The following is a 22,647-nucleotide window of genomic DNA, read 5'->3' as shown; positions in this document are numbered from 1 at the left end:
CATCACTAACTTGCCAGATTACATTTTGGCATCCAGTAGATTTGATTAACTCATTCACTGCCACACGTACAAAAAAATTGTCCATTCCAGTGCCAGGGTTTTTGTCATTGGCACTCAAATTCAAGGACCCAAAGAATATTGAGTTTTCGGACTACAGAAACATTCAGCGCAGCGTAAGAAACCTGAGACTCTCTTCTTTCATCAGAAAAAAAGAGTGAATTCCTAAATTATATGGGTCTGGAGTTATTTGAGCTTGAAATGAGGGTGGCTGTCAAAAATACAATGCAATACATACATATTGGTTTATATGGCGCTTTAACAACAACTGAAGCTGGTACAAAGCACTAACGTGGGTGTTGAGCAACCGCGGAGACACATTCCTGAAAGGTCTCTGGTTCGAGCTTGTAGTTATCATGGGCCTTATTAACACAAAAACACATCAAACCCTTTCAATCTCTAACTACTTCATGAATAACAATGTCAATACTCTATTTATATCGTGTGTGTGTGTGTGTGTGTGTGTGTGTGCGTGCGTGTGTGTGTGCGTGCGTGTGCGTGTGCGTGCGTGCGTGTGTGTAATTTCAACAAACTTATCAGGGAAATGCATTGCCGGTTTTTACCGGTTGTCAACGTTTGGCTGCTGCCACCTCCAACAAATGTCTTGCCACTGCTTATTTTTCAGTGAATCATGCAACCTCCTACATTCAGTCTTTTCACGTTGAGAATCTGAGTCATAATTGGTCGGTAAATGATTGCTGAGCAACTATGATGTCATCTTCAGTCAAGGAACAAAATGGCCAGCTCCTGTGATGATCGCGAATAGGTGGATTCTGCTGCTTAATTTCAATGCAATATTATTAAAAATAACATGTATAGACTTGAGATGCTGCGTAGAATATGTTACTGTCACGAAAATTTTATTTTACTGTTGCATCCACCCAGCCTGCCGCTACATGTGAAACGGCTCTCACATTACAATTGGAATGTTCTGGCAGTCAAGCTAATGTGTGGCTAAGACACACTGCTATCTTGTTTACCAATGATGACATCAGCAGTGAAAGTTTTTTTTAATATTCTCTTTTTTAAACCATGCCACTTCTGCAATTCACACTTTCTTTGCAGCTTTTCCTTTTTTCCCTGCTCTGGCATGCATAACTTTGCAAAAGTAGCAGGAAGCAAGAAAGCTGTGCTTTTTGAGTTTTCAAAGAACGCATCAAGATTAAAGCATTAAGAAGCCCCCTCGGTATTTGTTGGATACCAAAGTAGAACGAAAGGAAGGAAGATGTACTCGCCTACCTAAAGGAAGGTGGGGCACGCCAATATTGGTTTGTCAGCCTTCATTAGCATTAGCAGGTAGACAACATAATATATCTTCTTTCTTTTCTTTTCTAAGAAAGGTCAAAAAGGTGCAATTGCCGATCCTCCATCACGCCGCAGAAAGGGGGAGAATAACATTCAGATGTTTGTAATACTTGCACTTTGGTGACATTCTCCTCGCAGGTCATTAACACCTGTCACATTGTTGCTTCAGAATGCTTCTGATGAATGTGTCTTACCATGTTTTTGGCTCACAAGTCTATCTTCCCTCCTTTGGTTCCTTTTTCTGCTTTGACTCCTCGCCTTCCTCTCCACTCTCACCAAATTACCCAGCTGTCTTTGCAGGGGCGACAGGCAGCCGTTAATTAGCCAATCTCACGCTCCGTTAGCTGGCCGGGGAGACAGAACGAGCTTGCAAAAGAATAGGTAGTGATGTGGAGAGGGAGCGAATGAGGCAAAAGTGGAGGGCGCTACACAGACTGTTAAAGTGAGCTAGAGTGGTGGAGGGTGAATAGTGGAGCCAGTAAATGGAGGAAGAGGAGGCTTGAGAATGGTGTGAAAAGTTTACAGAGTTGGAAGAAAAGGGTTGTTGAGGGGAGGAGAAAGAGGGACTAAATTATCCCCCCTCAGTTGCTTGTCAGTTTTCATAAAAAGCATTTGCAGTCACACGGTCGTGAGCAAGTGTTTGTCGTTGCATAAAAAATGCATGACAAATGTGAAAATTTAATATATTAATTGGGTGGGAAAGGAAGTGTCACACGAATACAATGAATTTACATAGAATGTTTCAATGGAATCATGGGAAATTTTTGTTGCCCCTATGCTGGAAGAGCCCCAAGAATCTCCAAAGTGGTGTTGTATAAGTATGGAGAAAAAAAATAGACGAATGGATCCGTTAAGACAGGCTGGCATCTTGGAATTGCTCGACATCCAATTATCAATTGATCTTATTGTGATATAAAGTCATCAACTTTAATTTGGTTTCCCCATGAAAATGTCTCACTCACTTTGACGATGTGAATCAAAGCAGGGGCAGGCGCTTTAGTGCGAAGCCATCGATCATCTTGTGCGATTAGTGAATTAAGAACAAACAAAAGGAAGAAGGGGGGTAAGAAAAAAGACGCTGAGAGAGGTGCACGGTGACAGTAAAATTCATGAAATATGTTTGGCAGATATTAAACAGCAACACAATACAATGATTTTCACTCCATTAGTCCCACAGTTAAACTAAACTAGAAATAAGGAAGCCTCAAACAGCATATTAAAATATCAAATTCAACCCATAGGTAAAGGACAACCGACGTCTCCGGACAAGTTGTGTCCATAATTTGTAAAATGGCTTCAAATGACTTCTACTGAGCGTATTTCAATAATATTCCACGGCATATAGCTATATTTTACCTTTAAGACTCGCGCTGAATATTCAGGAAGTCTTGTTTTTGAGTTGGTGATGAGTCCGTACGTGACGTCACTAAAGGAACGCCCCCTGACCGAAAAATAGACACATTGTAGCAGTCCTTCCATCACGTTAATGTATTTTGCTGTATTGTTTGGTCTGAAAACCTTGTGTTGCACCCAAAAGCCGCCAGAAGAGGGTGTCCAAGCTCCATATAATGAATTTATCAGCCTGTGGAAACGGAGGTGGCCACAGGAGGTGGCAACTTTGTGCCTCTTTTCTGGTGATCGTTTCTCCCCAATGTTGCCTCAAAATGGCATGGAATAAATTATTTAATCGATTGCAAACATGTATGCTTTCCTCTTCGGAACTATTTGATCATATTCATGACTGGAGGTGTAACAAGAAAGCATATTCTCCTAATCTGAAGCCATTGTTTTGATTCTCACAGCTCAATTTTTTTGCAGATTTTGGACACTTTAAGTCATTTTTATTGGTGTTTTGCATTTGAATAAAAATATCATACTGCATGTTTTGGCTATTTTAGATACTATAAAACGTTTTTCTGATGTCAGTTAAGAAACAAAAAAGTGACGTCGGTTGTCCTTTAAGAGACCATATGCCAAGCATGCAAGAAGGAGAATTCATCTACTGTAGATCTTTTTCAGCGCCATGCAGTAATGAGGGATGTATTGCTGCCCGGCAGCTTTGTTTCCGAGAGACTAAATGGTGTTTTTATCTTTCGGCGGGATTCCGCTCTGCCAGCGCCGCCCTGCTTTATGGCGCGGAGAGCTCTCAGCCGTTTTCATTATAAGTGTGTGTGGTAATTGTCGGTCTTTTGCGTGTCTGTGTTTGAATTTCAGGCAGTTTGGAGCCTTGGAATCTTCTCCAGGGATTAATCTGGAGAAATCCAATCAGGCTGTTTTCATTTCCGCAGACAGCCATTTTAATTTTATGAGCTTCGACGAGAGCCAGATAGTCAGTTAGAGGTGTGCTGTAGTTCTCACTGGCCATCACATTGCTGATTCTTCTCTGCTTAATGAAGCCACCGCATCACTTTAAACCATGGAATGAAGCTTCTGCACTTACCGGGTTGATTAGATCTTCCTCTATTTCTCTATTTGGAGTCGCTCCGAGTGCTCAATTTATACTTCATCATCTTTGCTGGAGGGGATCAGATAGGACCAGGCACTTCCAAAAACCAGATGTATTACAAAAATGCTATTTTAATTATTTACAACAAACATCTTTTTTATCCACTACATAGGGCTCTTGTGAATAAAAATTACCATTCAAAAGCGGCACAAAACTGTTTCACGAGAAACCAACATCAACTCATTCACTGCCAGACCTGCAAAGATGTTTCCACTCCAGCCAGGGTTTTTGTCATTGCCACTCAAATTCCAGGACCCACAAAAGATTGAGTTTTAGGACTACACAGACATTCGATGTAGCATAAGAAACCTTAGACTCTTCTTTCATCAGACAAAAAAATAATTCCAAAATTATATAGGTCTGGAGTTATATGAGCTTGAAATGAGGGCGGCTGTCCAAAATACAATACAGTACAGTGGGGCCTCGGTTTATGAACACCTTGCCTGAAGAAATTTTCGGTTTACGAACGTTACATTTATGGAAATTAAACCTTGGATTAAGCACAAATTTTCGGAATACACACGGAGCGCCACCCCACCACGGCTGGCGGAGTAATCTTCGGCGGAAGAACACCAAAGCACACGACCGAACAGCGCCCCATCCGGCCTTCCTTTCCACACACCCTTTCTCTGAATGCACACGTCGATCGCCTCAAAGGACTTTTTTACAGACACTTTTGCTGTTATGGGACCGAAAAACACCCCACCACAGGCTTGTGTGCAGCAGAAGAAGACACAAAACAAAATTACAGTAGAGGAGAAGAAGGAGATCATTGAGAAACACGAACGCTAAATCAGACAAACGCACACCTCGTTTGTCTGATTTAGCGGCTTAGCGGATATGCTAAGTTCACCATTGCATCCTTTGCAACAAAGCTTTACACAAAGGTTTTATTGACTCGATGCTTTCACGTGACTAAAGGCTTGGCATGATGTTACCCTTCGATCCTTGAAAGCAGCATGGAAGAATTTGTGGCCCACATGCATCCTTGAGAGGGACTTTGAAGGATTTGATCCTCACGACTCTTGTTTTGTACAACATTGTTTCCATTGGACAGAACATGGGACTCGAAGTGGATGCAGATGACATTGAGGAGCTTGTTGTTGACCATCATGAGGTCCTCAACACAGAGGATTTGATTTGCCTTCAAGAGGACAAGCAGAAGCAAGCCATTCAGGAGTTGTCATCTGAGGGCAAGGAGAAGGAGATGGCTGCAGCACCAAGTGAGAGCATCAAGGCAATGTTTCCTAAGTGGAATGATGTGCAGGCTTTCATTGAACAGTTCCATCCAGAAAAGACTGGCTATGAGAATCATTAACATCAGTGGTCCCCGACCTTTTTTGCGCCATGGGCCGGTTTAATGTCGGACAATATTTTCACGGACCGGTGGATAAATACAACCTTCTTTTAAATATAATAATAAACGTGAATCCATTGTGTATTTTTATACAACTTTATTAGCAGAGTCCTGATAACATCGCGCCAACAACATATGTAACATCGTCTCCGCCCCTTAACGCTCTATGGTCACCATGGTAATGTTTAAACGTGCCTTCAGAATAAGATACAGCACAGAAACAAGCACAAAGCGCATGAAAACTACAACTCACTACAACTGAATCAGTGGGACCCCTGAGCTTGTTTCTCTGCAACGAGACGGTTCCGTCTTGGGATAAAGGGAGACAATGACACCCGAAGTGTCTTGCTTATGTCCAGTCTACTCCATAGTTTTGTTTTGGTTGCTGTCACTGCAGAAAACCCCGCTTCACACAAACAAGATGTCAGAAACGGCAACAGGGTTTTCAGTGCTGTTGTGGCGATCTCGGGGTATGCTGCCATCACTTTAATCCAGAACACCGGCAGAGTTGTCTCAAACATACTTTTTGTCACGGTTTGCGAGGTGGTGATGGCGGGTGCGGATCCCAGAAAGCAGGCAGGGGGGAGCAGGAGGTTGTTTGATAAATTGTATTAAAATAAAGTCAGCAGGAACAAAATGTAAAACATCAAAATCATCTGAATGGAAAAAAATACAAAGTAGCAAAAGAAGACCAAAAGTGAAAGTCCGCCAAGGTTAAACAAACACATACACAATGCATGCAGCAACCAAGCAGCAAACAAACAATGAACCGGCCTCGAATGGTCGTTCCGGGTGTCCTTTTAAGTGTCAATGATTAAACGACCAGCACCTGCGAGGCTGCAGGCAGGGCTGACGTCGCTACCCGCTGGTCGCCAATCTGATCGGGACGACCAACACCTGTGCAGGTGTAGGCGGGGCCGATAGCACCCCCCGTTGGTCGCCAACCAGATCATGACAGTACCCCCCCTTCAAGGGGCTGCTTCCAGAAGTCCCAACAGTCTCCCAAAAGGTCCACTCGCCAGGGAACGGTCGGTGGAGAGGGCAACCGCTGCCTCTCCAGCATACGACGGGCGGCGGCCTGATGGGAACGGGACTCGGCCTGGGGTGGACGAAGACGCGGCACGGATCGTCGTGGGCGTGAGTGCGATCCCTCTCGCACGTTCACGCGACGGCGCATGGCTCTGCGTGGACGTCGAACTGCCAGGCGCAGAATGGCACCCCGTACGGCCGTATGGGACCAGGTCTCGGCCCGACGTGGGAGTGAACTGCCCGGCTCCGGGGGAACGAGACCAGTCCAGAGCCGCTCCGGGATCCAGCGGTGAGTGGGGTCTCGGACTGACGTTGATGCGGACGTTGCACGGCTCGTCGTGGATGAGACTCAATTCCTCATGCACGACGACAGCGTGGCTGGGCGTGGGCATGCACAGCCAGTCACCCAGTGTCACCCTGGACGGCCACCTGGAAGGAGGTCTCGGCCGGACGTTTACGTGGACGTTACGGCTCGTCAAGTGATGAAATTCAAACTCGACGAGGCTCGGGCTAACGTGGACGTAGCATTGCCAGGCACAGGGTGGAAATGAGACGGGTCCGATGTACCTGCGGGATCCGATGGTTGGCCGGTTCATTCTGTCACGGTTTGCGAGGTGGTGATGGCGGGTGCGGATCCCAGAAAGCAGGCAGGGGGGAGCAGGAGGTTGTTTGACAAATTATATTAAAATAAAGTCAGCAGGAACAAAATGTAAAACATCAAAATCATCTGAATGGAAAAAAAATACCAGATCATGACACTTTTAAGTCCGCCATCATTTGCGAACTCCAGCAGTTGTTCATCCTCTTGCACAGGCATGCAGGATTCACCTGGTTTGTTGACAAATGGGTTGCGGATCCATTCTTTGGCAGTTTGTGGGTATTTTGTGGCTGGGAAGTAGCACTCGAACTCTTATAAAAGCAAAGACGGGTGCTCATGCATCGGCTGGGGCAATGAAGGCTCGGGCTCAGTCTCCTCCAAAAACCCCGCCAATGTTTGAAACATGGCAAATACACTGCTATTTACACGCCTTCCCCACAAATCCAGTTTGTCTTTGAATGCAGCTACTTTATCAGCCAACTTGAATACAATTGTCATTTTCCCCTGAAGTGACAGATTGAGTTCATAGAGCAGGTTGAATATGTCGCACAAGTCAGCGAGCTTTGCGACCCATTCCTCGTCACTGAAATGCCCTTCAAGCGGTGACTTTTTTTCTGAGAGAAATCTCTGCAGCGGCTCTCGTAATTCAAACACTCTGGCAAGCGATCTCCCTCGGGATAACCATCTAATTTCTATGTGTAAGAGAAGGTGTCGTTCATCTCCTCACAAAGCTGCACGAACAGGCGCGAGTTAAGGGCGTGTCCATTCAATACGCATTTTTCAAAATAAAAGATAGTTCGGACTCAGATAATAAATAAAATGGAAATTATGTAAATTATATACCGCGGCCCGGTACCAAATGACCCACGGACCGGTACCGGTCCGCGGCCCGGGGGTTGGGGACTTCTGATCAACATGATGAATGATAATGTGATGCCTCAGTTTTGTAAGACCTTACAAGCCAGAAAGCAACAGGTGTCAATTAAGAGCCATCAACGACCATCACAAATGTAAATAAAGTGACTTTATTTTACAGTGCAGTGTATTTCTTTCATTACAATACAATAGCACATTTATTATACATAGAATAAGTTATGTTGTGTGTAGTTTTAAGGCTTATTTAGTTGAAAATTATATTTTATGGAGACCTGGGAATGGATTATTCTCATTTTAATGGTTTCCTCTGGGAAATTAATTTTTGAGATACACACTTTTCGCCTTACATACTCTCAGAGTATGTAAGGCAGACAGAACATTACTCTGTCTGGGAACCAATTAAGTTCGTGAGCCAAGGCCCCATTGTACATATATATTGGTTTATATAGGGGTTTAACAACAGCTGAAGCTGGAACAAAGCGCTAATATGAAAAAGGGGGAAATGATGCCCCTTGTGGAAAGGACAAAACATTGCCAGAGGCCATGGCCAGCGCTTTATCGGCACCCAAACAAGAAAAAACAAAACCCGGACAAATTCGAGAATTGTGCTCTACGTCAGTGGCAGTGAGTGAGTTAAAAACTATTTTTGTACACAAAAATCAACCCACTTTGTCATTGAGGTACGATGTTTGTCCTGTATATCACTTCAAATCCACCCAAAAGTTTGTTATGTTTAGGATTGTGCAATGTCAGACCTAGTTTAAGCGCAACCGAGATGTGTTTGTCATCTAATGGGGTTTAGTGATATCACACCTTAAAACTCTTCAAACCCATACCATTTGAGAGTTTTCCTATTTTTTTTCCAAGGTAACTTTCCCCTTTTTCAAACAAAACAAAAAAAAAACTTCCAAAAATGTCCATCCCTGGCCTCTATAGATCAGTAGCACACCACCTGACCATTAATATTATATGAAATGAGTGGAAATAAGGCATTGGTGCCAACTGAGTAGCTTCCACTCTGGGATGACTTTCTATTGTGAGTGAGTGACTTTGCCGAACAGCAAACAAACGAGAACCACACATCTACCAACGTACTGCAACACATAACTTGCAACCTAGTGACCGGTTTTCAAGACTCCCCATTCAGTACACTGTCGTTAATTATTTCATATTGAACCGCAAAAACATGACAAAAACCTTAGTTAAGGAGAGCGTGTGCGTATTTTGAGAGGCTGCTTGCGCTGATTGATTGCCCCGTTCACTGACTGCACCTGTGCATTTCGGTGACACTGACTATGCTTCGCTTTCAATCCAAAGACACTTGGGAAAATTTCAATATAGTTCAGTTTTATTCCGAAGCACTGATGAATTTATACAACATATATGGTGAAGTTTTAAACCCAGAATTGTTTTTGTTTTTCTTGTTGAAGCTCATGTGTCATAGAAGTTGTTGCTTGAAAATTTAATGGGAAAATTAAGGAGATGAAATTAGAGGATTTTTAATACGTAACAATCAATTGTTCAATCAGTTCTACTTTTGTGGGTTATCATCAAGCAGTAAGAGTGAGGGGTGGGGGGGGGGGGGGTACTTGCGGCATGACGAAAGGAATCCCTTTTCCCACATCAGATGTATGAAAACATTCATTACAAAGCAATTGTGAGAGTGACTTGAAACGTGCACATTTTTCCACCAAAACAAGGTCACTGGTCACAATCTGTGTTGTGTATTTTCGGTTCAGCATTTTCCCTAAAATCAAAATGTTGTGCAGCAAGTCAGTGGGCGCAGCGTTCATCTGACCAAGTAGACAATGAGTGCGTTCATGTAGCAGGACAGACACCGTCGGTCCATATGGAGCCACAGCTGTGAGTCAGTCTGCTGGATGAGTCTCTGACACCCTTGAAGAAAAAGTTGTGGTGGGAGAACCTCAAGGTGTCCCCCACTGACAGAAAGACTCTCCGCAGTTGATTTGATTGTGTGATAAACAAAATAATCTCTCCACTCACTTAATATTCCGAATCCTCCAGCTCCACCCGTCCCTATACTCTCTTCACATTCTCAGTCATCACTATTCACGACTGTCAAGAACAAAGAAAGTGGTGGATGGGGGATAAAAGTGTAACTGTAAGAAATCCAAAGCTGACTAAATATAGCTCCATTCCTCGACCCCGTATGCCGTCACCAAAAACAAGCGACGTGACTTCATAGACCACTTCTGTGTTATGATGCAAAATGGATCTTTGATCATCAACAAGAAAGGCAGGTCGATTATGTTTTATTGTTGTCATATTGTGTACAACAGCAGATTTTTAGACTTCAGTACACCTAACACATATCCATACCAATCTGATTTTTTTTGCATCAAAGTCATCACTCAAACCTTTTTTTGCCTTGAATGTCCAACTAAGCAAATCAGGGAATAACACGAGTGGTGAGCACGCCGGGTTCACAGTGCAGAGGTCATGAGTTCAAGAGCCGGTCCGGCCTTCCTCTGTGGAGTTTGCATGTTCTCTCCGGGCCCGTGTGGGTTTTCTCTGGGTATTCCGCTTTCCTCTTACATTCCCAAAACATGCATGGCAGGCTGATTGAACACTTCAAATTGTGTGGTGAGTGTGTGGATGGTTGTTTGTCTCAGTGTGCCCTGTGATTGGCTGGCAACCAATCCAGGGTGTCCCCTGCCTAGTGCCCGAAGACGGCTGGGATTGGCTCCAGCACCCGCCGTGACCCTAATGAGGATGAAGCTGTTTGGGAAATGGATGGACAGTTTGATGAATGCGAATAAATGAGGGAAATCACTGCACAAATAACATCAAATTTTGTAGAGTTGCATCACATCAAGATGAACCAATGGATATTTGAACACAAATATATTTAAACACACAATAAATATGTGAATGATGAAGGAATAAATGAATAAATAAATAGACAGATAAATAAATCGGTCAGTCGGTTGGTGAATGGATAAATCGACCAATCAATAAATGAATGGATGAATCAACCAACCAATAACTGAATGGATAAATTGACCAATTGATAATAAATGAATGGATAAATCGACCAATCAATAAATGAATTGATAAATCAATTAATTAATCAGAATCAGAATCATCTTTATTGCCAAGTATGTAGAACACACAAGGAATTTGTTTCCGGTCGAACACGCTGCACGACTATCATCATCATCAAAAAATTGCAAGAGGCACTATACAGTTCCATTTGGGCTACTGTTCAAAGAGTTAATGGCTTGGGGGAAGAATCAGCCAATCAATAAATGAATAGATGAATCGACCAACCAATAAATGAATGGATGAATTGACCAATTAATAAATGAATGGGTAAATTGACCAATCAATAAATGAATGGATACATTAATATATGAATGGATGAAACGACCAATCAATAAATGAATGAATTAATTGACCAATCAATTAATGAATGGATACATTGACCAATCAATAAATGAATGGGTAAATTGACCAATTAATAAATGAATGGAAAAATCGACCAATTAATAACTGAATGGATAAATCGACCAACAAATAAATGAATGGATGAATCGACCAATCGATAAATGATTGGATAAATCGACCAATAAATAAATGAATGGATAACTCAATTAATTAATTAATTAATTACTGGATAAATAGACCAATCAATAAAGGAATGGATAAATTGACCCATTGATAAATCAATGGATACATCAACCAATCAATAAATTAATGGATACATCAATTAATTAATGAATGAATGGATGAAACGACCAATCAAGAAATGAATGGATTAATTAATATATGAGTATATGAATGAATGAATCGACCAATCAATAAATGAATGAATGAATTGGCCTATCAATAAATGAATGGATACATCGACCAATCTATAATTGAATGGATAAATCGACCAATCAATAAACCAATGAATGAATTGACCAATCAATCAATAAATACATAAATACACAAATATATAAATACATAAACAAAATAAATATAAATAAATACATGAAAAAATAAATAAAAAAACGCCACCAATTAGGCCTGAATTGTAGAGTGGCCAGTCGGAAGTTACTCACTTCTAAGAGGCAAGTGGCAGCCTGCTTGGAGTTTGCGAAAAAGCACCTGAAGGACTCTCAGTCCATGAGAAAAAATTCTCACTTCAAGACAGACAGAGATTGAACACTTTAGGCAAGACAGAGATTGTACACGTTTGAGGGAAACCAATAACGGCTCATCAGCAAACCAATACCATCCTAATAGTGAATCGTGCTGCGGGGGTGTTTTATCGTGGGAATGACGGGGGGACTACAGTAGTCTTGGTTGAGCAAAAAAATAAATCCAGCATTGTAGAGACATCCTGGAAGTAAGCAGGCCGGACATCAATTATTATTTCTTTTGCCCCCCCCCCCCATGTTGTCATTATAAGCTGTTGTTGTTTTTCAAATTTTAAGGGGAAAAAAATAAAATGATTACAATTTGCAAAGAGTCTGACACAAAACCAAAATGGAAAAAGTGAAAAGCTGTGAATACTTCCAGTATGCACTCGAGGTGCTTTCTGTTTATAACGCAGGCCATTTCACTTATCACAGGTCCCTTTTGGAACGTCACAGCAGCACGAAACGAGGGATCAGTGTATACACTTAGTACACAATTGGGTGTATTTCCTCTTTGTTACAGTCGATCCTGGACTCCATCTGTCAAGCGCTTCAGTTAATTTGGCATCTATATGAAACGATGAGAAGGTTTCTTCTATTTGTGAAGAAACCTTCTCATCGATGGACCACTCCTGTACGACTGAGAGCTTACACAGACATCTATATGAAAGCACGGCACAATTGACTCAATATCCCTACTAAATAGGTGTGGAGATATTTTCTTGAGTGAGTGTATTTGGGACTGCTCAGTCAGACGAGCACACTACATCAAAGGTCAAAGTATGACAACGTCTGCCACCATTTTTTTTAAACAGCGCTCAAATTTCAAACCCCTTTAGGAAGCAAGCGTGCCAGGGAGATGTTGAGATGTGATTCATTATTTGGCTTTGGGTGACTTCACTCTTTCCTCTTCATTATGTTCGCTCCATTCTCTTCTCTCATCTATCTCGTTTCTTCATCTATCATTTTCTCGCATAACACCCACCATGTCTTAATAGAGTTCATCACTGCCTCTTTTTTTTGGGGGGCGGGGGGGCTGTGCATTGTTGTTTCAGTCATCAACAATGTCTGTTTCTCTTTTTGAGGCTGATGAAGGCGTCGTCTCATTCTTAGGCTGCATTTGTGTGTGATTATGAGCGTGTGTGTGTGTCTGCGTGTGCGTGCATGCACACTTGCATGTAGGAGGCACCACAATTCTAATAGTTCTTCTCCCTGACAGAGTAATGACTGGTTTGTTCTCTCTCTCTCTCTTTTCTCTTTCTTTCTCTCTCTCTCTCTCCCCCCGCCGTGTCTTCCTCCTAGAAATAATTAGTTCCCCCCCTCCTCCAACGATTACATCTATTGTCATAATTCTCACTCATCCCTGTTTGCCTCCATTTGTCATCAGCAGCATCCTTTTTCTCGTGCTGCCTATCCATCAGTTTTATCACCCTCGCTGGAGAGAAGCAGCCGCCCCCCTGCAAACATGTTAATGATGGAGTTACTCTGGAGGTTCTGATTCAAACGGCTCCGTGCACGTGCGCTTCAGTCGTCGGGGCTGCATCCAAGACAGCACAATTAGCTGCTTTTCTAAAATGTGACACTTTCTGGAAATGTTATGCTTAAAATGCAGCGAGAGCGCAAATCATGCCGGATTAACAGCATGTGTCCGCTACAGGGGTTTTTAAAGGAAACGCACAACAGCATTTTGTGTTTTATTTGTGTTCCTTATCCATAAAATGTCAATGGCGTGTCAGCCAACATTATGTTGCATCGTCATGTAGGTCTTGATTTCACAAGTAATTTTACTTGCCTGTTGATTTTGCAGAGATTGCTGAAACAACTCAGGCAGGTCACAATTTGCGGAACACCAGGAGGCCCATTTATCAAACACGTGCAAGAATTGGTTTAGATTCTTACAATGTACTGAAACTTAGAATGTACGTAAGCAAAAAATCCTGCGTGCACCAGATTTTTGTCCGCACAGCAGTACAGATGCTCCCTAACTTACGAACATTTGAGTTACGAATAACGGTGCATACGAACATTTTTGCGGGTACTCTATGTCGAAAAATGTTCTGACAGAGATGCTGTAAGTTAGATGTTGTATTGTGCGCCTTTTTACGGCCGAGCTCGCCGTAGTGTGTGGGCGGGGAAGAAATCCCTCTTCCCAGTTGATGCTCCAGGAGGCATATCAAAAAGTAATGGCTGCTGGCACGTAATTACTGAATTACGTGCCAGCAGCTTCAGTAATGGCTTACTGCAGACCCAAGGATATATGTCGTCGTACTACAGTAAGTGTGAATTTATTTGACTGTTAGAACGTCTGTGTTTTATGCTTCCTCGGTCAGTGTTTGACTTAAACATAAATTCCATACAAAATATAGCACTCAAGCAACTTACGAAAAAATTCACCTTAAGAACGACCGCTCGGAAAGTATCTCGTTCGTAAGCTAGGGAGTGTCTGTAATTACTCTGCGGCTATGTCCAAATTCACAAGTTCTGTCCTTTGACGGTCACAGCTTTTTGTTGCATGAGGGGGAAACTCACTCACAAGTGGTTTGAAAATTTTAGTTTTGTCCTTTGATGCCTTCATGCGGCCTTCGCAGGCCCAAATTTCACCTGCTCGAAACGACTGACTGTACTTCAGCACGTTTTGCTGATTTACTCTCGGCAAGACTCCAATTTCACTTTATTGTGTTACTTATTTGTGAGGTACAATGCGTGTCAAGGAGCATTAAAACAATAGAGTGCATTCATCAACACTTCCTGGCACTTGACATAAAACATAGAAAAGATATATCAATAAGAAAATGTTTCAATAGTTCATACTTTTGCATTTCATCAACAGTCTAAAGAGCTCAAGTGCAAGTCGTAAAATGCGTTCAATATTGTTATAGTGCTGTAATGTCAAATAATGCTTTCGACATAAGTCATTCAGGGGCAAAATGTGCAAGAGAGCCTGGATATGTTTGTCCTCTTCTTCCGCTTGATGAGGCGTGGGGCGCCATCAACATGAAATGCATTCATTCACTCAATCGTTCATACATTCACAAGTTGGAAAATACACATCCAGTCTGGATGTATGCATGTTTTTTTCCTTCCTCTCCAAAATCATGAGCGTGCCATTTTTGCTAACCTAACAAGACACCAGCAAAGCCATCAAATGAAATAAGGGATACATTGGCAAATAAATGAGGCCATTGATTACCCCCCCATAGGAAGTACCGTATTTTCCAGTGTATAAGGCGCACCCAAAATACTTCATTTTCTTCAAAAGATTAGCCTGCGCCTTATACGCCGGTGCGCCTAAAGCAATATTGAGCCACGCCTTACATTTGAAGTAATATTGAGCCACAACGGGCCTCGCAACTACTGTCAGCAGCCACTGACAGCAGCCACTGACTTCATTTTACCCTTTAGAAGAAATAGTGCCTTATATTTGGAAAACTTTTATATATTAGTATTTTATATATTTGGAAACCTTTTTTCATTCATTGAAGGAACGCCTTATAGTCTGGTGCGCCTTATATATGGAAAAAGTTAGAAAATACACCATTCATTGGGGAAGTGCCTTATAATCCGGAAAATACGGTAAATATGAAAGAAAACCCTCCTTTGCTCCTGATATTTGGCTAAGTGACATCAATGAGGGAAATGAACAATCAATGCATGTTCTTCCATATTTCTATTACTGTTTTTTTCCGGTGTATATTGTGCATCGGAATGTAAGGCACACCCCCAATGAATGGTGTATTTTCAAACTTGTTCCACGTATAAGGCGCATAGGACTACAAGGCACACGTTCAATGAATGAAAATAGTTTTCCAAATATCCATCCGATCCATTTTCCGTACCGCTTATTCTTCATTCGGGTCACGGGGGGTGCTGGAGCCTATTTCAGCTGTCTTCGGGCACGAGGCGGGGGACACCCTGAATTGGTTGCCAGCCATTCGCAGGGCACACAATATAATATATAAATATATTTTTTTTTCCAAATATAAGGCACATCACATTATAAGGCACTACAGTAAAGGCTGGGGTTAGGGACTACTTCTTCGACAGAAGGAAATGGACGCGGTGAACAAAATCATGGCTTTTGAGTGCACCTTATACACCAGAAAATATACAGTAAAGTCTCGTTATATCGATATCGGATATATCGATAGTCCCGGTTATATCGATACTATTTCTATGCACGCACGGAGAAAATTACATGCAAACAGGGTCGGATATATCGATAGTCCCGGTTATATCGATATTTTTTCGGACTCCCTTGAATATCGATATAACGAGACTTTACTGTAGTACTTTCCGTATCTTTGTAAACCACAGAAACAGGCATTGTTATTTATTTATCGTCATCGAGATAAAACATCCCCCTGATAGAAGCGGCCTAGTTATTGTTCTGCTCCATGTCAGACTCTAAATTGTCCGCAGGGGTGAACACGAATGCTTCTTCATCACTATGCGCTCTGCAATCGAAGCACAATCAACAACAATCAATTATAAACCCACATTTGACAAAGCATCATACCCTCCCTGATTTGTCTGCCTGTCATTCTTTCAGACCACCTTGCCTATGAAGTGTGTTGGTTCTTCACACGCCTTCGCGGTGGACAGACAACAACGCAAGTTGCCAGCGTTGACCGCTTTGGTGTCGTGAGGAAAGAGTATCGCAATTCTTCCAGTGATGTTTCCATAGAACGCGAGGACACACACTCATACACCTTGAACGTCCATGGCGCCCATGACAGGTAAGTGCTTCCCAGACAAGTGCATTTTTTCCCACTGATATGTCTTTAGTGGTGGGAAATACAAAATGTGTTTCCTGTACTTCCAAGTGTATTTTGCACACACATAGCTGGACTTGGTTATGTTACTTTTTTGTAACCGCTGCTGCGGATGAATAAATGACGTTAAAAGCACATAAATAGGGAGATGTTTAAGTCAGCTGTGGTTGATACTTTGATGCATTGAGATTTTTGGAGTCTTAGAAGGTGGAAAAAGGGGCAACAGTGACATGAATCTGTTTTGTGCAGAGATTTTTTTTTTTTTGTGTGCCAAAATGATAAAACGGGTATTTTATACAAATGACATCAACGACCATTTTTAATTCAGTACATTTCAGTCTGATTCCTCTCCACCACAGGTGTCAAAGTCAAGGCACGGAGACCAAATCTGCCCCGCAACATCATTTTTTTCGGCCCGCGCAAGCAAATCAAACTTAAATACCATGATGCTTGCTAAAGTCCGAACCAAAATTTCAGATTGTCCCATGTAAACCATAATAACAGTCATTATTTTTTACTTCCAATTAGAAAACTAGTTATTCATTAGTTGTATTAAGTTCATCCTGTCTACTTGATATCTAATTTTAAACAGATTCTTTTCTTACAGACAGAGTATTGTAATACCTGACATGTTTCGGCGTATACTTCCGCCGAAACATGTCAGGTATTTGAAACACCTACAATACACTGTCTGTACGAAAAAAAAATCTGTTTAAAATTAGTTTTTCATTAATTTGCTGTGCGCTCTATATGTTATATGTGGAGGGGATTCAACATTATAATGGCTTTCCTAAATTCATAACGGTCACCGAGAGGAAACCGTAACTATAATTTGGCCCGCGGCAAAGATGAGTTTGACAGCCGTTTTCTCCAGTCTTTTTTCCATCCATCTATCTGTACTGCCACATACATAATAGGAGTCTTCCCCCCACCTCAGCTTGTGATCATAAGCCTCTTAATATGTTTTGTCTTCCAGTGACAGCGGGGAGTACCACTGTGTCGCTACTCCCTGGTACCTGTCTGCCTCGACAGGAGCCTGGACCCAAGCAGGGGAGTTGACGTCTTCCAAAATCTTCCTGACAGTCCGATTTGCCGGTGAGGAATGTGTGCACTGCAATGTGACGTTGTGGTTTTCCACACACAAATTCAACGATTCTTGCTTTCTTGTTTCGTTTGCAGTGTGGGAGTCCCTAAAGTTGCCCCTCTTGTACGGGGTTTCAGCATCAATAGGTAAACTAACATTTATACGCTCTCATCATGCTTACCTCCAAAACAGCTTTTTGTTTCAAACAAGGCAAGAATATGAGGTGCACCGGAGTATAAGGCGCACACTCAATGAATGATGTATTTTCAAACTTTAATAATAATAATACATTTTATTTCAAGCGCCTTTCAAAACACCCAAGGACACTTTACAATAAGAACAATAAAACAAAGCACATAACAATAAAACCATGAGTAAAATGATACATAATAAAATAGTAGATAGAACTATACATTGAAAGCAATTTTAAACAAGTGGGTTTTGAGGTGAGCCTTGAAAATAGGGAGGGAGTCAATATTGCGGATGTTGGGTGGAAGAGAATTCCGGAGTTTGGGAGCAGAGCGGCTGAAAGCTCTGCATCCCATCGTGGTGAGACGGGCAGAGGGCACATAGAGGTGAAGGGAGGACGAGGATCTGAGGGACCGAGAGGGAACAGAGATTTGAAGCAGGTCAGAAAGATAGGGAGGGGCAAGGTTATGGATGGCTTTGAATGTAAACAGAAGTATTTTGAATTCGATACGATGTTTAACAGGTAGCCAGTGGAGTTGCTGGAGGCGCACCGGAGTATAAGGCGCACTTTCCAAGTATACTTAGACAAAAGTTTTCAAATATACGGCACGCCAGATTATAAGGTACCACAGTAGAGGCTGGGGTACGTTGTATATATCCAGCATGGACCACGCACTACTTCTTCTACAGGGGGAAATGGAGTCGTAGCTGCTGACAGTAGTTACGAGACCTGTTGTGGCTCTATATGACTTCACATATGGCGCAGGGTCATCTTTTGATTAAAATCAAGGCTTTCGGGTGCGTCTTACACACTGGAAAATACGGTACATGAATACAGTATAACATAGCTAACGCCAATCAGAGAAATTAGCTTAGCGACATCTTAGTGACAGCTCAACCCTTTTGTTCACATGCAGCATTTCACTTCAATGTTCACCCCTGACCTCAAGCCCATCAAACCAAAGCCTTGTAAGAAATTATTCCAGAAGAGTGACAGCTATTATATATATATTTTTTGAAAGTCATCATAGCTTCAAAAATCTGTTCTCTCGTTTTTTATTCCTGTAATGTTGCTTCAATGTCTAAGGGTCCTGGTACCTTATTGTGCATGGACATTATAGCTTCATTCGCTTAAAGGACAACCGGCATCACTTTTTTGTTTCTTAACTGACATCAGAAAAAACGTTTTATAGCATCTGAAATACCCAAAACACGCAGTATGATATTTTTATTCAAATGCAAAACACCAATAAAAATGACTTAAAGTGTCCAAAAGCTGCAAAAAAATTGAGCTGCAAATTGGGCATTTTCAGAAAGTCCCGCCCCCAGTTCATGACGTCACGCCAAGACGTCTTGCATTGCTGCAGAATCAAAACAATGGCTTCAGATTCTGAGAATATGCTTTCTTGTTACACATCCAGTTATGAATATAATTCAAATAGTTCTGAAGAGGAAAGCATACATGTTTTCAATCGATTAAAGAATTTATTCCGTGCCATTATGAGGCAACATTGAGGGGAGATGTCTCAACGAAAAAAACGGCACAAAATGGCGACCTTCTGTGGCCACCTCTGTTTCCACAGGCTGATAAATTCCTTACATGGAGATTGGACGCCCTCTTCTGGCGGCTTTTGGGTGCAACACGAGGTCCCCAGACCAAACAAGTACAGCAAAATACATTGACGTGATGGAAGGACCGCTACAATGCGTCTTTTTTTCCGGTCAGGGGCGTTCCTTTACTGACGTCACGTACGGACTCGTCACCAACTCAAAAACAAGACTTCCTGAATATTCAGCGCGAGTCGTAAAATTTAAAATATAGCTATATGCGGTGGAATCTTATTAAAATATGCGCAGTAGAAGTCATTTGAAGCCATTTTACAAATTATGGACACCACTTGTCCGGAGACGACGGTTGTCCTTTAAAGGACAACCGGCATCACTTTTTTGTTTCCTAAGGGGATAGCAGGGAATGAGTGAATGGGGGAAGCATGCTTTGCCTCTTTGAACGCAAACATCGCCACTTATTGTCCCATCATTACAACTTTTTTCTCATCATAGACAACTGTTACAATCAAAAACTAATGATTTCGCCATATTTTGAATGGATTTGAACCTGCGTATTTTCTGCAGGTGTGGGCCTGTTCTCGCTGGTCTTGGGCCTAGTTTGCGCCCAATGCTGCTGCCGCAACGCCGCACACACTCCCCGCTCGCGCAACAAATTGATGGACCTGGAGATGGACTGACAAATACTTTACCCTGCGCCCTCCCACTGCAGCGCTCCCAGGAAACAGCAAACGCACAACAGACACACTCCTGTCAACGACTTGTGGGACACCCAGTTGTTTCCAAGCAGAGGACGTTGGGAGTAAAACAGGCGGTGCGTTTTTCTTTCGGGAGCCGACTGAATCCAACCGAGTGCTTCACACAGTACTCTGAACCATTTCAGCTCTGCAGTGGAGGAGCAGGGATTTTCTTTTTTTTTCTTACTTTTATTGGCACGGGAGATTTCACTGCCATGTGGGAATAAAGGACCACTTATCCACCAAACACTAACAAATAAAGAGCTCAGGCTGCTTCCATGCAAACGACCGCCACATTACGAATGCAAACAGAATGCATTGCCGGTTACAAGTGGAACCTTATTGTCAAGTTCTACAGCCAACCAATGTGACTGTTCAGCCAACCTGAGCCTCGTTTTTGTGGCAACTCTCGAGAGGCCGCAGAAGGTCAGAGCGCCCCCCTCGTCGCCGGATGTAAGAGCCACTGCACTAGCAACCTACAGTGTTCCTCCCTTAACCAATGGACGGATACTACCTTTTATTCTCGGCTCTAGTTTTTTTGAACAGTAAGAGATTTTGAAGATTTTTATGCATCCCAAGGAGACATTCAGTGCGTGTATGTGTAGGTCTGTGCGTGTGTGATGTCACTTCTCGAAAAATGTTTTGTGCCTGTTGGGTGCACAGTGCCAGTGTGCATGTTGTGTTTTATAGCACTGAGTGAGCAGCCCGAGCTGTTTTCAGGATTACATCATGCACGCATAAAAATTGCTGTCCCTCCACAACAATAGTCATGTGTTAAACCCCCCCTCCCCAAAATAAAATACTGCTTTTAATTTGTCACTGAACTGCAAACAACTGCGAATGTTCTTGAAGGCAGTGAACGGTTGTCAGGCTTCATTCAAGGTCACCCATTCATTCACCCATCATTTTCCTGTCGCAAGAATAATCACTAACTGTTGTAGAAAAAAAAGGACTGCTAATACATTTGCATGAGATTCATAAAAAAAGAGTCAAAGCGAATATGACTTCACATATGGGGCGCACCTGCGTATAAGGCGCAGGGTCATCTTTTGATTAAAATCAAGGCTTTCGGGTGCGTCTTACACACTGGAAAATACGGTACATGAATACAGTATAACATAGCTAACGCCAATCAGAGAAATTAGCTTAGCGACATCTTAGTGACAGCTCAACCCTTTTGTTCACATGCAGCATTTCACTTCAATGTTCACCCCTGACCTCAAGCCCATCAAACCAAAGCCTTGTAAGAAATTATTCCAGAAGAGTGACAGCTATTATATATATATTTTTTGAAAGTCATCATAGCTTCAAAAATCTGTTCTCTCGTTTTTTATTCCTGTAATGTTGCTTCAATGTCTAAGGGTCCTGGTACCTTATTGTGCATGGACATTATAGCTTCATTCGCTTAAAGGACAACCGGCATCACTTTTTTGTTTCTTAACTGACATCAGAAAAAACGTTTTATAGCATCTGAAATACCCAAAACACGCAGTATGATATTTTTATTCAAATGCAAAACACCAATAAAAATGACTTAAAGTGTCCAAAAGCTGCAAAAAAATTGAGCTGCAAATTGGGCATTTTCAGAAAGTCCCGCCCCCAGTTCATGACGTCACGCCAAGACGTCTTGCATTGCTGCAGAATCAAAACAATGGCTTCAGATTCTGAGAATATGCTTTCTTGTTACACATCCAGTTATGAATATAATTCAAATAGTTCTGAAGAGGAAAGCATACATGTTTTCAATCGATTAAAGAATTTATTCCGTGCCATTATGAGGCAACATTGAGGGGAGATGTCTCAACGAAAAAAACGGCACAAAATGGCGACCTTCTGTGGCCACCTCTGTTTCCACAGGCTGATAAATTCCTTACATGGAGATTGGACGCCCTCTTCTGGCGGCTTTTGGGTGCAACACGAGGTCCCCAGACCAAACAAGTACAGCAAAATACATTGACGTGATGGAAGGACCGCTACAATGCGTCTTTTTTTCCGGTCAGGGGCGTTCCTTTACTGACGTCACGTACGGACTCGTCACCAACTCAAAAACAAGACTTCCTGAATATTCAGCGCGAGTCGTAAAATTTAAAATATAGCTATATGCGGTGGAATCTTATTAAAATATGCGCAGTAGAAGTCATTTGAAGCCATTTTACAAATTATGGACACCACTTGTCCGGAGACGACGGTTGTCCTTTAAAGGACAACCGGCATCACTTTTTTGTTTCCTAACTGACATCAGAAAATCGTTTTATAACATCTAAAATACCCAAAACACGCAGGCTGATATTTTTAGTCAAAAGCAAAACACCAATAAAAATGACTTAAAGTGTCAAATTGAACCCGGAAGTGGCCAGTTTCAGAACGTCCCGCCCCCTTGTTCGTGGTGTCACGCCAAGACGTCTTGCCTTGCTCTAGAATCAAAA

The 22,647-nt window shown here is 42.2% G+C and overlaps 1 protein-coding gene across 1 annotated transcript in view; it reads left to right on the top strand.

Annotated features, from left to right (window-relative positions):
- The window catches only part of ptgfrnb (prostaglandin F2 receptor inhibitor b), a 58,199-nt gene extending 37,038 nt beyond the window's left edge, over positions 1-21,161 (top strand). Inside the window, exons 12-15 of the mRNA XM_088998365.1 lie at positions 16,423-16,609; positions 17,622-17,740; positions 17,825-17,875; positions 20,052-21,161. Of these exons, the coding sequence (XP_088854491.1) occupies positions 16,423-16,609; positions 17,622-17,740; positions 17,825-17,875; positions 20,052-20,164 (470 nt within the window). The 3' untranslated portion in view covers positions 20,165-21,161. The remainder of the gene's footprint in view (positions 1-16,422; positions 16,610-17,621; positions 17,741-17,824; positions 17,876-20,051) is intronic.
- Positions 21,162-22,647: the final 1,486 nt, after the last annotated feature.

This window comes from Hippocampus bargibanti, linkage group LG01 (assembly GCF_051943395.1).
Source record: "Hippocampus bargibanti isolate YZ-2025 linkage group LG01, ASM5194339v1, whole genome shotgun sequence".
In the NCBI taxonomy this organism is placed as follows: domain Eukaryota; kingdom Metazoa; phylum Chordata; class Actinopteri; order Syngnathiformes; family Syngnathidae; genus Hippocampus; species Hippocampus bargibanti.
The sequence above is the reverse complement of the archived record's forward strand: the minus strand, read 5'-3'. Positions and strand labels throughout refer to the sequence as shown.